Raw genomic sequence first — 14,155 nt, forward strand, 5'->3', positions numbered from 1 at the left:
AGACTCTGGCTTCAGTGTAGAGATGAGACATAAGTTGATTATTAATAAAGATGATTCATTAAAAATATTTGTCTCCTTTTCCTCCAGCCTGAGAACATCGTGGTGGAGCATGCATCATCCCAGCCGCTGATCAAGCTGACAGACTTTGGTGACGCCGCTCAGCTGAACCCTTCCTCCTCTTACATCCATCCTCTCCTGGGGAGTCCAGAGTTCTCTGCTCCTGAGCTGGTCCTGGGTCAGCCTGTGTCTCTGACCTCTGACCTCTGGAGTTTAGGTCTGTAACTGTCCATAGAACTTGTATGCAAAATAATAAAAAGGCAACATTTGCAAAAATTATTCTGTAAGAAATCCACACATCCAGTTATTTGTGACTGACCTGATAACTGAAGTATAAATGTTTTGTTGATTTACAGGTGTGGTGACTTATGTTTTACTAAGCGGTGCCTCTCCCTTCCTGGATGAGAGTTTGGAGGAAACGTGTCTGAACATCTGTCGCCTGGACTTCAGCTTCCCAGAGGACTACTTCCAGGGTGTGAGCTCGGCTGCCAAGGACTTTGTGTGTCTGCTGCTCCAGGGCGAGCCAGAGCGACGACCCTCTGCAGGGTACTGCCTGCAGGAGGCCTGGCTCCAGCCTCCAGGTGTGATAAACAGAGAAACTTTAAACCACACACAGCCTCCATCTCCCAGCCGTCACACCCCACACCTGGACACCTCAAGACTCATTTCCTTCATCGAGAGGCGGAAACACCAGAACGATGTTCGGCCAATCGGCACCATCAAAGCCTTCCTTCACAGCCGCCTGCTCAACCACATGTAATAAACGTGTGGTAGAGATGACTGCCTGTCCTGCATTTTGAAGGATGAGTGACAGATCAGTTCACATTAGCTGCGTTAAAATCCTTCCTGGGAGGACCACCAGCAACATTTCCACAACGATCACCTTACCCTTCACTAAGCCACAAAAGTCCTGCTGCTGCTGACTGAGCGACCTCTGCTGATTAACCCTTTGACTCTCCCCCACCTCCCCTTGAACCCACGGCATATCGTCATTATGCCTGCACAACAAATGAACTGCTGGAATCTGTTTGAGATTTCAAACCTTGACTTAGCAGGGAGTAAAACAAGCTTTCTCAACCCTCCAGCGTGAGCGAGTCTTGCGTTTGGGACAGTGTTAAACAGAGGAAACTAGAATACTGTAAAATAAGAGTACTTCAGGCTGCTTTGGGTTGAACACAAGAAAATGTTTTTTTTTGTAACGAGAGATTACTTTTTGTAAATGAAACTATGTACAGTGAGGTAACAGAGAACTGTCTTTATTCATACCTTTTGGAAACAAAGGTAAGTAGGTGTGTAGAGAGAAAACAAAAAGAACTGAGATGTGTGAGCACCCATCAGCAGGGTGTCACTTCTTCTGGAACTAAATGAAGACCAAAACCACGTTTTCCAGAAACACGTTGTAGTTACATTCAGTGCAATAGTTTGCTTATCTTTAATCCCCGGTTCAGTTTGAGAGGAGAAATCATTTCAGTTTTTCACACGAAGAGAAACTAAATTAACTTGAACAAGCATTACAGCTATTGGAAAGAAGCTTCTCAGATTTCTATCTGCATCCGCCTTATTTGTAAATAACGTATTACTGCCTTTCATTCTCACTTTGAAGAATTGATCCGAAACAAACAAAAGCTATTTCATTCGCAGAGTATTAGTGAGTTTCAGCAGCTGGATCTCACTATGAACAAACCGCTACTAGAAATGCACTCGTATTTTGCATCAATTCCCCCATGTGCAATGTTGCAGCTTTAACATTTATGCAACTATTTATGAAGACTTGTGTTGTAGCCGTATTCTTAAAAAGGCATGTACGTACCTGGTACTGCGCTAGATGTCTGTATTGTGTTAACTCTTCTGTATTAAGTTCAGTATTAATATCTGCAAAACTCCCAGTCAAGAGGAGGGAATAATGTATGAAAATGTGTATCTATAAAATATAGGCACTTATGCTTTCATTTTGTCATGTTTTTATTTTCTGTAACAAAACCAAAGTTGACTTTGCTTTCTTTTCCTGCTTCAATGTGTTTCTTTTTATGATTTCTCATGTTAAGTTATACAAGACCAAACTGAACCCCAGACATCTGCGTGTTTACAAAGGTTCAGTCTGGCTTTATTTATTCTTACTGTAATTAGAAATTGTTTGGTGGTTTATTGCAGAGAAAAAGAAAACTATTTCACTTGTATTTTTATTTTCAAGCTGTGCACAAAAGTGGTTTTCTGTGTGAGTTTGTTTGGCTTTTGTAGGTAGATACTGGTGTATGTGGCTAGATTTTTTTAGCATCTCAGTTTGGCGTCATGAAGACAAACTTGGTCAACATTTTTAACAAGGTATAGGTCATGAAAAATGTCTCATTGTGGCCCATTCACCATGGACTTTAAGTGATTGGACAATTCTACCTTAAAAGAGGCACCTACATCTTTTACCACCAACAGTTCAAATATTCCCCCTCAAAAAACAGCACTCTGGATTATCTTTGAAGGTAACTTCAGTTATTTTCATTTGAAGTAGTTGATGTTGTAGGTGAAGAAGTTGTTGAACACTTTGTCTTTTTTTTTTAAGTGCCAGTTGATTGCTTCAATCTACAGAGGTGGCCGAAATAAACCCTATCCTATTTTATTTGCAGGTTTTAAAAGGTTAATGTCAGAGGATCTGATTTAACGTTAAAGAACAACATGTTGAGTTCAATGACTCGTGTTTGTCTGTTAAGTCAAAGTCTCTCATTTTGTCTCATTTTAATTTATTTGGTGTGGATCTGGGTTTCCCAAAATCATGCTTTTAATGACTTTATCAAATTCTGTTTCAAAGTATTCATGAAGGATCAAAGTGATGAAATGCTTTTGGGAAACTCGGCCTACATGTGATGTAAAGATGTACAGAGAGGGTGGGACACACGGTGTGTCTACACCCAGGATGTAAACCTCATAACTATGTCATATTTTAAATACACATAGAACAAGACTGCAGCAATGTCATTTTGAATGTCTTATTATTATTATGACTTATTTTTACTTTTGCATGTATATTTCTTTGTACAGAAGATTGTGTTTACATGTTACTGAGTGTTGTAAATATTTTATTTTGTCCTTGGTTATTTTGCCATTAAACGTACAAGGAACCACGGTCTCTGACACTTTGTGCACACAAACAGTCTCCTCGGAAACACCCCCATCCTGAAACCATCATTATTCATTTAATGTTTCTCATAACTATTGAGGGTTGAAGGACGTCTGCTGCCCAAGCATGAGAAGTGCGCAGGGAAAAACCCTGAACAGGCCCACAAGTAATCAGAAAGAAAGAAAACAGGTCATAAGTCATAAGATCAATCAACAACATTTGAATTATAGAGTGCTAAATCATGATTTAAGTAATCTCTTGAGATTTTGCAAACCTATGTTTCCTAGAAGGACCCCACTCGAGTCCACCATGAGCAGCACAACACTTAGCAACATTTGGCATCATCGGCAAGAAAAAAACTCTTTCAGGCAGAACCAGACTCAAACTAACAGAACCGATGATCAAAGTGAGCATAGACTAAGAGATGTTTCAACATAGGATGTGTTTATTTACTTTCCATACATTTCTTTTTTCTATATATTTGTTGGATGTGACTTTTTTCTTTGGTAACATGTTTAATCAAGAACATCATGCTAATAAAGCCAAGTAAGTTTCAAAGTTGAAATAGAAAAAAAATATATAGAGAGAGCAACAGAGAGAGAGAGAGAGAAGGGGGGTTGGGGGTGTTTGGAGAATAACAGATTGTTGTTTTGTCATTGTAACCTAGACCCCTGACAAAAATAACACTTCTGTTTCACGTGGTTTAGTGTTCCTCTTTCAGATCGTGCATAAAGGTCGGGGGTTTTTCCTTTTCAGTCAAGTTTGAAAACAATAAAAGTAAGATGAGGAAATTTAAAAAAAACAGACCATAATAACAAGTGAGTGTATTGACTCTGGTGAAGATGTATAACTGTGATAACCTATAGAAACAGAAGCAGGGACGGTGTGCTGCTGATCTTATCACTGTGCAGACTCTTCAAAGAACGAATTCCCCCGCCTCTTTAATCTGCCTCTGATGTCAGTAACTCATGTTTGCTTAAATCTGAAGAGCAATCATTGTCCTTTTGTGGGTGCTGATTTTAAACCCACAAATAAAAGCTATGAATGAAAAGTAATGTGTTGAAGGATTCTGGAAATGCAACAGAGTCAGAACTGAAGCTTCATTTTTTGTATCAATGAACACAGCTTTAAACTTTGATTATCTGCAGCCTCAACGCTGCATCGGGAGCAACAGTCTTATCAGTTGTGAAATCTATTTTGCTTTTCTTGGCTGCAGATATTTTTTGCATGAAACCACTGAACATATCGCTGTGAAATCTAAACACACTGTTGTTTGATCTAAATCTCATGCAAGAGCTGTCAGGTGTGAAGGTGTTGCTTGCTGAAAAGGTGTTTCTTCTTCATTTGTTAGAAAAATGTGTGCTTATGGCTCCCACATTCCTCACCCCTAATTGGCATGACACTTCCATTATTGATGATGACTTCTTTGTTTTATAAATTCTTAGAATCCAGATCATTTCCCCTCTCATGACAGCTCATCCACTGCAGCTTCTGGGCACCTCTCTAAGTCCCTCACCCACTGAATCCTGCATTTACTCATACAGAAAAACCCCAGTCTGACACTTTTCTTTCATTGTTAACACAAGTGAAAGTTGTATGACCAATTTACAGATTATTTAGTTATCATAATCTTTCCTAGAAAGTTAATCTGACATGAACGTGACTTACACACAGCAGTGCTAACACAGACCCAAAGATTTTGATCTTATATAAAATAAAGCCTGCTGCACAGCAATACTCTACAAGACCACCAGATGACCCTAAAGAGCTGATGTTGTGTAAAGAGTTTGATGATCACACAGGTTTAAAACAGTAAGTTTACTATAATCAAAGAAAACGTGTCTACTGTGTAGATTGTGATTTCCTGATGTCTTTTGTCTGTGACTTAAAACAACAACAACACCCCTTATTGTTTTGGACATACAACTTTGATAACATAAAATATTAAAACTATTTCTGTTTCCTTCATTTTTCCATATTCTACAACTCCAGTTACTTTGGAGAAATCAATTTGCCTGTTTAAAGACAATGTTTATATATTTATTTTCCTCCACTCATCCCTTTTAAAAATGGTGGAGAAGAAGAGCATGCAGAGGTGTCATGGGCCCAACCTGATCAAGCACCTGAAGCGAGCTGCACACTGCCCATCGATCCTCATCTATCTCAGGTTTCAATTTTTCACAATACAATGATCAAGAATGCATTCATGACACTTTGTTGTCACTTCCATGAACATTATAGAAACATTACAGCTGCATAGCTAATGTGCAACATTTTACAGGTCAGAAGTCTATCACTCAGTCGGTTTCCTGTCCCTTTTTTTAAACCCGTCGAGATCTGACTTCAAGATATTTTTGCTTACCACATACTCTTCAAATAAGAACCACAGTGCTTATGTCCTGGATGATCACATTTCAATGTAAGTAGTTAACCATTACAGTCTTTACACTTGTTATTGTTGACAAAATCAATAAATTGATAATACATTTTCTTTGACAACAATTCAGTAAAGCTTTGGCAGCAAAATAACCAAGATAGTTTACTCCAGCTCACTGCAGTATCTCCATCAACCAAGGAACATATTTTCAAAAGCATCCCTCTGCCCCTATACTGGATTCCCACTTGGTTTTTAAAAAGAGTTTTAGGACAATTTAGATTTTTGAGACATTAAATAATCCATCCAAAATGATCTAACAGGCAGTTATTTTTTTACCCCTGTCTGAAATATATCCTGCTCCTGTTTTCAGGGGTCCACCTGGGATCTCTTCTGTGTTCCCTTTAAATTTATCAGTCACACAAAGACACAATATGAATTTTGAGTGCCCCATCTGAGGAGACAACATTGTGTGTCCCATGAAAACCTCAAATAATTGGACATCTAAATGTGAAAAGTGCTTGAGTGACTGCACATCAAAAACTGGTACTAGACACCTCCTTTTGGCCACAGTCTCCTGTTAGTTGTCTGATCTAAAGGTTTTTTTTTTTTTTAAATAGCCTGTAACTTAATTCAGCTGATGATTTAATGATTTAAATAATAATCAATTTGTTCATCCTGGACATTAATCCAGGGTCAGGTCATTGATGTTGATGTCAAACTTTGCTCTTTGGGCTCTTTTGGGGAGCCTGAAACCTCTGTGTGACCTCTTACTGTTTAATATAACAGTAAACACAATGATGAGGAAAAAATAACAGAATAGATCAACAAGACGCATTGATTTGTTTAAGGATTTTAATTAAGACAAAAAAACAAGATGTCCCAATAACAGGATGTCATGAGGCTACAACAGAATCACTGCCCATCTTTGACATCCTAAAATTAATCATGTATAAAAAAGCTCTGAAAATTATCAAAATACAAACAATAGAAAAATACATAAAAAAATAACAATGTACAATGAACATCTCACTGTAATACATTCATATCTGATACATCATATAAATGATAAATATACATCTTTCTTCAAAGCAGTCTCTCTTAAGGTCTTCCAAAAATCATTTATTGTTTTGACCTTAAAGCTCCACTAAGGAACCCTATGTCCCACTTTGGACAAAGTGATACTTCTTAATTCTTTGTTGGTTTTGTCATGTACATGTTTTAGAAGTGCTTCTTTTAAAAAAAAAAAAAATCCTCTGTGCTCTTTATTTTACTGTCAAATATATCACTCAACTGTCAATAAAAAATATGTCAAAAAGGCTGTTTCTTCATTCAAGCAACTGGCCTGACACCTACCCCCTCATAGTGGTTACAGGCATAAAAAAATACACTGTAGGGATTTTGAGTCTTGTTGCAAATGGTTCAGTTTTCTTTTTTAGGCTATACTAAAGCACCACAGGAAAGCATAGTTTACTTCATAACCTGCTAAATTTCTTCACAGGAGCTTTAATATTTGTAAAACCCTAACAATATTTACAAATCTGTGCATCATCAACAAATGCTCTTTAACATGAGACTGTGGCTATGGATTACATCATTAAATGACCACACAGCCTTCACATAAAGTTCTTATTTTACCATCGTCTCTGTCTCTCTGATAGGTGCAGCATGCTACTGCAGCCAACAGTTTGCACCTGAGCCGACACCATGCCACAACACCACAAGCTTCCATGCAGCTCTGACAGAAACCCTCTGTAAAAAAAACAGACATAGGAACAACCCCCTAGTCTCTTCTTTTCATAAGTGCAATCAGTAGAAAAGATGACAAAAGTACAGTTTGACAATGAAATGCTCACATGCGTACAGATCTGCAAAGATTAAACTCAGTTATACTCTTCCGCTTTCGGGCTGTGGTTTCCTTTAGGTTGAGGTTGGCTGCAAATCTGCTAAAACACACTGTGAACCATATAGGCTGTGAGCTGCACCATGGACAAATTGTTACACTTTAAAGTGAAGCAGTGTGAAAGTGGTTAATATGTGTGAGTAAGAGTTGAAAAAAATAGATGTTTTAGCCTATTTGATGCAAAACGGTGCACCTTCATCCAGTTGCAGTATTACTGTTGTTTCCTTTGACAGCAGGTTATTTCTGCAGTCACTGAGGTGTTGCTGTTGGCAGCTGATTCCGCTGACACAGTTTCGTACTGAGCTTCTTCCGGCAGCGGGTTTAGATCTCTTTCATCTGAAATTCAAATACATTTCAAGTATCTAGAACTACACATATAATACAGGTGTGATTTACACCTTTATGCATCATATAGAACTTGATGTAAAAATAAAAATATATTTTTTAAAGCATACAGTGCATTGTATTTGCTTGAAGGTGACTCCAATACAACAACAGGAGACCTAAGACCTGGCTTGTGTATATAAATCTTTATATATCTAAGAAACTGACATTTAACTCTCTATCACTGTTGCAATACTCAAGTCCAAGGCTTAGACTCGAGTCCCACTTAAGTTTCAGGATTCATGGACTTTTACCATTAATTATTAGTATTTCTTAATTATTATTATTATTTTTGTATTTATTTGTATTTATTTATTTTTTCTTTTGTTTGTTAGTTTTGTGTTACTTATGTATAATTTGTTCAATTTGTGGTGAAAGAAGAAATACTGGAAAAATGTAATAAAAAAAGTTGGATGACAAAAGTTATCTAAAAATAGCAAATCTTATCCATTTTTGTAAAAATATAAACAAAAATAGTCGCTAAAATTGAAATAAAACCTTGAAAATAGAAAATGTAATGAGTTTTCTTCCTTTCTTTGTTGCCAGATGACTCCTAAGTTTAGGGTTAGTGAACAGTTAATTATCTAAAGCATCAGTAACAGTAGATTCATTCATAACGGCACATGAAACACAGACACATGCTCATATAGGTAGGCTAATTTTCAGCAGACCAGCTAAATGAAGTCACATTAAATCACTTTGAGGGACAGTGGGGGTCCCGGGTCTTTGGCGCCTATACTTTGGGGGTCACGGGGTGAAAAGTTTGGGAACCCCTGCTCTAACAGATGCCACAAAAACATGCTTTCAAAGATTTTACAGCAAGTGTAAGCTAGAGAATGGCAACATGTTTGATATGTATAAGCACCACTGAGGAGAAGTCAGAGACAACTTTGACTCTAACATACATCAGCACAGGATGCACCCAGAAAAGTAAGTGAGATGCTAACTGACACTGTTGTGCTAGCTAACTTAATGTTAGCCTCTGAAGTGACTCAACCAATCCACAGCTGGATTGTTACATTTCTGATTAACAGCAGATGGTTTGTTGGTATTTTTGAGATTATTAGAAACCAGCAGTGATCCTATCGCAGCAGAAGGCACGAGCGGGTCTCCCTGTCATGTAAAGCGCTGTGTATTTGTGCATGACACACAGCTCTGTAATTTCCTTGATGACTTCAATCTCCAGACATACGGATAGGATCAGTCAGAATCTAATGTTTTTGTATATAACTTGTTTTCTACACATCAAAAAGGTCCCACACAGTCAGTCAAGGTTCATGCAGGGACACTTTGAATTTAAACAGCTGTCCTCCCTGTAACCAATAATAATCATAACAATAATAATAGGGACTCAGACATGACCTGATTCCTGGGGATTCAGCTACAGTACTGCTCTCTATAAAGATATATTAATGGCTACATTATTATCACTCCCTCCCTAATGCTAAGCTTATCAAACAGATTTAAACCCTAAGAAATGTTAAACTGTGAAAGATAATTGCTCTTTTGTCCTCATTGTGGGAACGTCCACACAGAAACAACATCAACACAAAAACCACCTTCACCACATGTACGCAATTCACACAGCTGTGCTCCTCTCATCAATGCTGGTGGTTTGTGAGTATGCAGAGCCATTGATCCTCTCCTGAGGCAGGAACACCTTGATGGCTTGACACAGTCTGCCTGGTGCCCTGTTTATCAACCTCAGCAGCTGTCTCCTGAACTTCTGTCCAACAAACACATACAGAACTGGGTTGAGGCAGCTGTGGGAGTAGGCGACAGCTTCAGTGATCTGTAAAGCTAACCTGATGGCTTTGCTGCTCTCACATCCTGTATAGATGTGCAACAGCTCGAGTGCCTTGAATAACGATACGACATTGTAGGGCACCCAGCAGCAGAAGAAAGCAATCACCACTATGATAACTAAACGGATTGCCTGCTTCTTTGACGACTGTGAGAACAGAAGCCTCCAGATGATCTGAGAGTAGCAGAAACCCATGATCACAATTGGGACTAATAAACCCACAATGTTCATTTTCAGAAGGTTGAACACCCTCCAGAAGTGATGGGTGTTTGAACTGGAATCATCAGTGGGATAGTCAGGGTAACAGGACTGAGTTGAGTTATCACCCTGCTGTTTTAGGAAGATGACATCAGAGGCAGATGCCAAAAATCCAGCCAGCCATGCAGCAGCAGCTGCGATTATTCCAAAAGACCTTGTTCGTGCTCTGATAGCGTACACAGCGTGCACTATCGCCAAGTACCGATCAATGCTCATTAGACTGATGAAAAAGATCCCACAGTAGAAAGCAATGTGATAAATACCCAGGACCAATTTGCACATTGTATCCCCAAACAGCCACTGGTCCCGTGCTTGGTGGGCGAGGAAAGGAAGAGTGCAAACCAACAGAAGATCAGCGACGGCCAGGTTCAGGAGGCACACGTCAGTCATGCTGCGGAGCCGCACCCCGCATACAATGACCCACATGACCAGAGAGTTTCCCATAAGGCCGAGGGAGAAGAATATGGAGTAGAGCACTGGAAGAAAAGTAGCCCCATGGCGCTCATAATCACAACTGCTGTAATCCTTGTCATTGCCAGGGTAGTCGTAGTCGTAGCCGTAGCTGTAGCTGTAGCTGTTATCTGTGAAGTTACTGAACATGCTTTCTGTAGTAGAGCTGGTGAGAAACAGAAGGACAAAACCATCAAAAAACGATTTGAAAGTTCACATCATTTAGAGCTTTTGCTTATTATAGAAACTGCTATGCTCTGTAGCCATCAGGAGTGCAACAAAATCTTCAGAATACAGCCTTTTCACCCAGATCCTGTTTACACCACGTATTAACATTTGTCTCTAAACGTGTCTCCACCAACCAGTGAGCCAGTGTCCCTCCCTGCTCCATATTCCAGTAACAATGAAGCTCCAATCACCTTTGCCCGCTTATATAAACGTGCTGAAAAACACTGAGAAAAAAAACCACTGCCAAAAACTCTAAGGAGAGGGAGTGAGAGCACTCAAGCAGAAATTAGGTTGTAAAGAGGAAGTGACTGAATATTTAGGGAAGGTTTGGTCTGATGTAAAACTTTCGATGAAGCCGGATGTTACTACTACTGGTACAAGTCCATTTACCTTTTACCAACTGTCATCTTTGTCTTTTTGCCTGCTCACCTTTGTCTCGGATGGGATCATGCCATATTGATGAAGTAAAATCTTACATCCCTTGCCCAGTTACGGGGCACCATTTGTCCTGTGGGTTGTCCAAATCAAGTTCATATTTGCCCATACGGCCAAGAGATTTTTACGAGACACAGCAGAGAAGTGTCCAATCAGACATTAAAATACTTGTTGTGCAGGGTATGAGGAACAGTTTGACCTACAATGTGTCCGATAACAAATATGTGAACATACTGCTGAGGATCAGTCCCAAATCTGGCTGTATTTACACCTTTACTTAAGCTCCTGAGAGGAACCTTTGGTTTGTGTCCATTTTGGCGCCCCATCGGACAAAGCAGGGCAATTGATCCCTTTTTCAATCTCATCCTGAAGAAGTGTAAGTTATGTCTCCTGACAAAAAAATCTCATCCTGCGTTTTTCTTAAAATCTAACAAGCACTTGGTGATGTATCTAACATTTTAACATTTAGAACAACTACAAAGGAAAAATCTGTGTTCTCTCTTATGGTCTCCTTTGTTTTTGTTATGGAGAAATGGAATCCTAGTCCGTTTCATGACCTGCAGGAGTTTTAAGGCTGTTAGCTTGTGATCAGATAAAACAGGAAAAATGATAATACATGATGTAAACGGGGCCAAAGATAATCTGCACAGTTAAACAAATGTAAAGCAACAAGACTTATGTATGTCAGCCAAAACATTCTGGCAGAGGTATTTAAAATACCAGACATGAACTGGAATGCTCGGCTAGCAGCTGTGATAAAAACACCCTAAAAAAGGCGAGTGAACAGAGAGCAATAACAACATGTGAAACAGATACAGACAGCGAGGCACAGCCTGACAAAGACGCTAAACAAAAACATCAAACTAGATGTCATGTGTCAGCTGTAGGTTTTGTCTTACCTTATTAAGACTTCTAGAGATGAATTCTCACTTGAACCAACAAAAGCACTTAGAGCAGGGGTGGTTGCAGCCATGGTCTACTGTCTGAAAAGTTTGAAAAACATGACCTCATTTGTGAAGGAAAAAAAGGAAGAGGATTTTGGACACACCCTGGATAAGCCCAGTCTTCCTAAAATACTTAGTTTCACTGTATGACACAGTTTGAATGTCTCCTTTAAGGCTATTTTAGTATTTTTTATCACCATGCTGTCATGATAAATCATGTAACATAATTAGGCCTGATTCCTCAACTCATACCAGACCACACACACATTCATCACAATGAAAACATGTGCAGGTTTTGAAGGGTTCAGTGGTCTATTTTCACCAGTGAAGTGCTTTTTGTGTCTGGAACATTTTGCACAGTGCCCACAGCCTGCAGATCAGAAACCTGTACATTGATTTGCAACCCTATAGACTGTGCTGCAGGTTTTCTTGTTTCAGATTGAACTACTGAGATGATGTACTGAGCTGATACTGCTTAATTTTTTAAAAACAGGATCTAGTGTTAAAGCTCAGTCCTGACTGAGTTAAATGTTATCCAGCACAGAATGTATATATTTCTGAATAGAGGTCTGTCTTAGAGGCTTCGAGTGTTTTGGGATTTTCTGCATAAATCTTGAACTTGATGAAATAATAATTTTTTTGCAGAGTGTCAAGAGGACAGCAATGGGCCATTTTCAGTATTTTGAACGTCTCTGTACTGCTACTGTCTTAAAAGTCTGTTAGCAAAGAGTATGTTTGATTTAGAGATGCAAAAAAAGCACAATGTTATCGAGGAATTTTCTACAAGGTAATCCAAACATAGATGTGTCATGAATGTGGATTCAAAGAAATTACATTTTAAATGGACCAAAGCCCTAAAACTTAATGTAAAACATGCTCAATTAGAGTATGGTTTTCTCCCTTCTCTCTTGTTGAGTTCATTCAAAGCCCCCAGTTTAATCAATTGTGTTTCTGTCCACTGACTGCTTATATTGGAGTTGTTTAAACCACATAACCACAGCTGAGCTTTTTTGATAGCCGGACAAATAATGACCTCATTATGTCAAGAATAACTCAATCTGTTCTTCTTAACAGCATTTTAATGTAAAAATGAAAAACCAAAACTTTACCTACCAGTGCGAGTGAAAAAATTTGTGGAAATCCTGGACAAGAGGGCGATGAAGTGGATGTCTGATCGAAACGCTAGATCATCAGTACAACCAGTTTGAAAAGCTGACAAAAGACTTGTCACTACTGTACAACAACAAAAGTGGGTGTTACTCTCAACCCCTTACCCTGCCTCGGGTGGGCTTGTGGTTGCATACAAAATATGGTTATTGACTTCCTGAGAAGCTTGCACATAGATGTTGTTGGAACCCACAATGTATACTGAAACACACAACCTCAAGTCCACATGTGCAAGTTTTTAAAGTTGCAAAGCGACTCCGACCAGACCAGCAAGCAAGCAACCACATCTGGAGGCCTGCAGAGCTGTTTGCAGGTTTGTGCTTTTATTAAGAGGAAGTGATAGTACTGACACAGACGTCAGTGCGGTCTAGACTGTCAGCTGTTGCAAAAAGCACATTTTTAGCAAGAATTTTCTGTCCAGGGAAATGTGCTGACATCAAACTCACACTGACCTTTTGTATTTCTAAGGTTTTGTCATTTCTAATGATCATTTGTTCATTCATCAAAACAGCATTCAGTGCTGCGTACAATTGTCAAATGTTACAATCTTCCAAGAATGACTTCCTGAGGCCTATCTCACGTCTTATTTCCACTTGTATGCTAACAGAGACACATGCGACACAAGTGACAGATTAGTGGTCTGACAGTTTTTACTCTCAACAAAAGGAAATGAGAAAAAGGAAGTTTTATTTGGTTATTTTTGCACAACAAATACAATAGCAACAACAGCAACAGCAACATAAACAACAACATAGTTTAAAAAGTTAAAATTATACATATATTTTTAGAAAATCCCAATTACTTTCAAATAAAGCATTACTGTTTTCTTACTAGAAACAATAAGAAATGTTCACCGCCTCTAAAAGCAACTACATTTTCTGACTCGTGTATCTGTCTCTTTAATAGAAACCACGATCATACCATACTTTCACTTGACATCACAAAATAAGCCAGGTGTATTAAGTTAGGGATACTGTATAGGTAGTGTCAGGGTCTTGTCTCCCCCTGTAAGGATTCTATTTAACATAACCACCAGCTGGAG

General features: G+C 38.8%; 2 protein-coding genes across 3 annotated transcripts in view; one reads left to right on the forward strand and one right to left on the reverse strand.

The window, feature by feature from the left end:
* The window catches only part of triob (trio Rho guanine nucleotide exchange factor b), a 110,895-nt gene extending 107,723 nt beyond the window's left edge, over window positions 1–3,172 (forward strand). Inside the window, exons 62-63 of one of the 2 annotated variants that reach the window (XM_034697933.1) lie at window positions 88–274; window positions 414–3,172. In XM_034697933.1, coding sequence (XP_034553824.1) covers window positions 88–274; window positions 414–817 — 591 coding nt within the window. In that variant the 3' untranslated portion in view covers window positions 818–3,172. The remainder of the gene's footprint in view (window positions 1–87; window positions 275–413) is intronic. The other variant, XM_034697934.1, reaches the window with a different exon arrangement.
* A 3,209-nt stretch (window positions 3,173–6,381) lies between these two features.
* On the reverse strand, window positions 6,382–13,259 carry cabz01093075.1 (C-C chemokine receptor type 5). Its single transcript, XM_034697039.1, has 3 exons — window positions 13,060–13,259; window positions 11,902–11,985; window positions 6,382–10,505 (listed from the first exon to the last, which is right to left on the reverse strand). The coding sequence occupies exons 2-3, from the start codon at window positions 11,973–11,975 to the stop codon at window positions 9,407–9,409; spliced, it is 1,173 nt and encodes a 390-aa protein (XP_034552930.1). The 5' UTR covers window positions 11,976–11,985; window positions 13,060–13,259; the 3' UTR covers window positions 6,382–9,406.
* Window positions 13,260–14,155: the final 896 nt, after the last annotated feature.

Source organism: Notolabrus celidotus, chromosome 12 (assembly GCF_009762535.1).
Source record: "Notolabrus celidotus isolate fNotCel1 chromosome 12, fNotCel1.pri, whole genome shotgun sequence".
Lineage (NCBI taxonomy): Eukaryota > Metazoa > Chordata > Actinopteri > Labriformes > Labridae > Notolabrus > Notolabrus celidotus.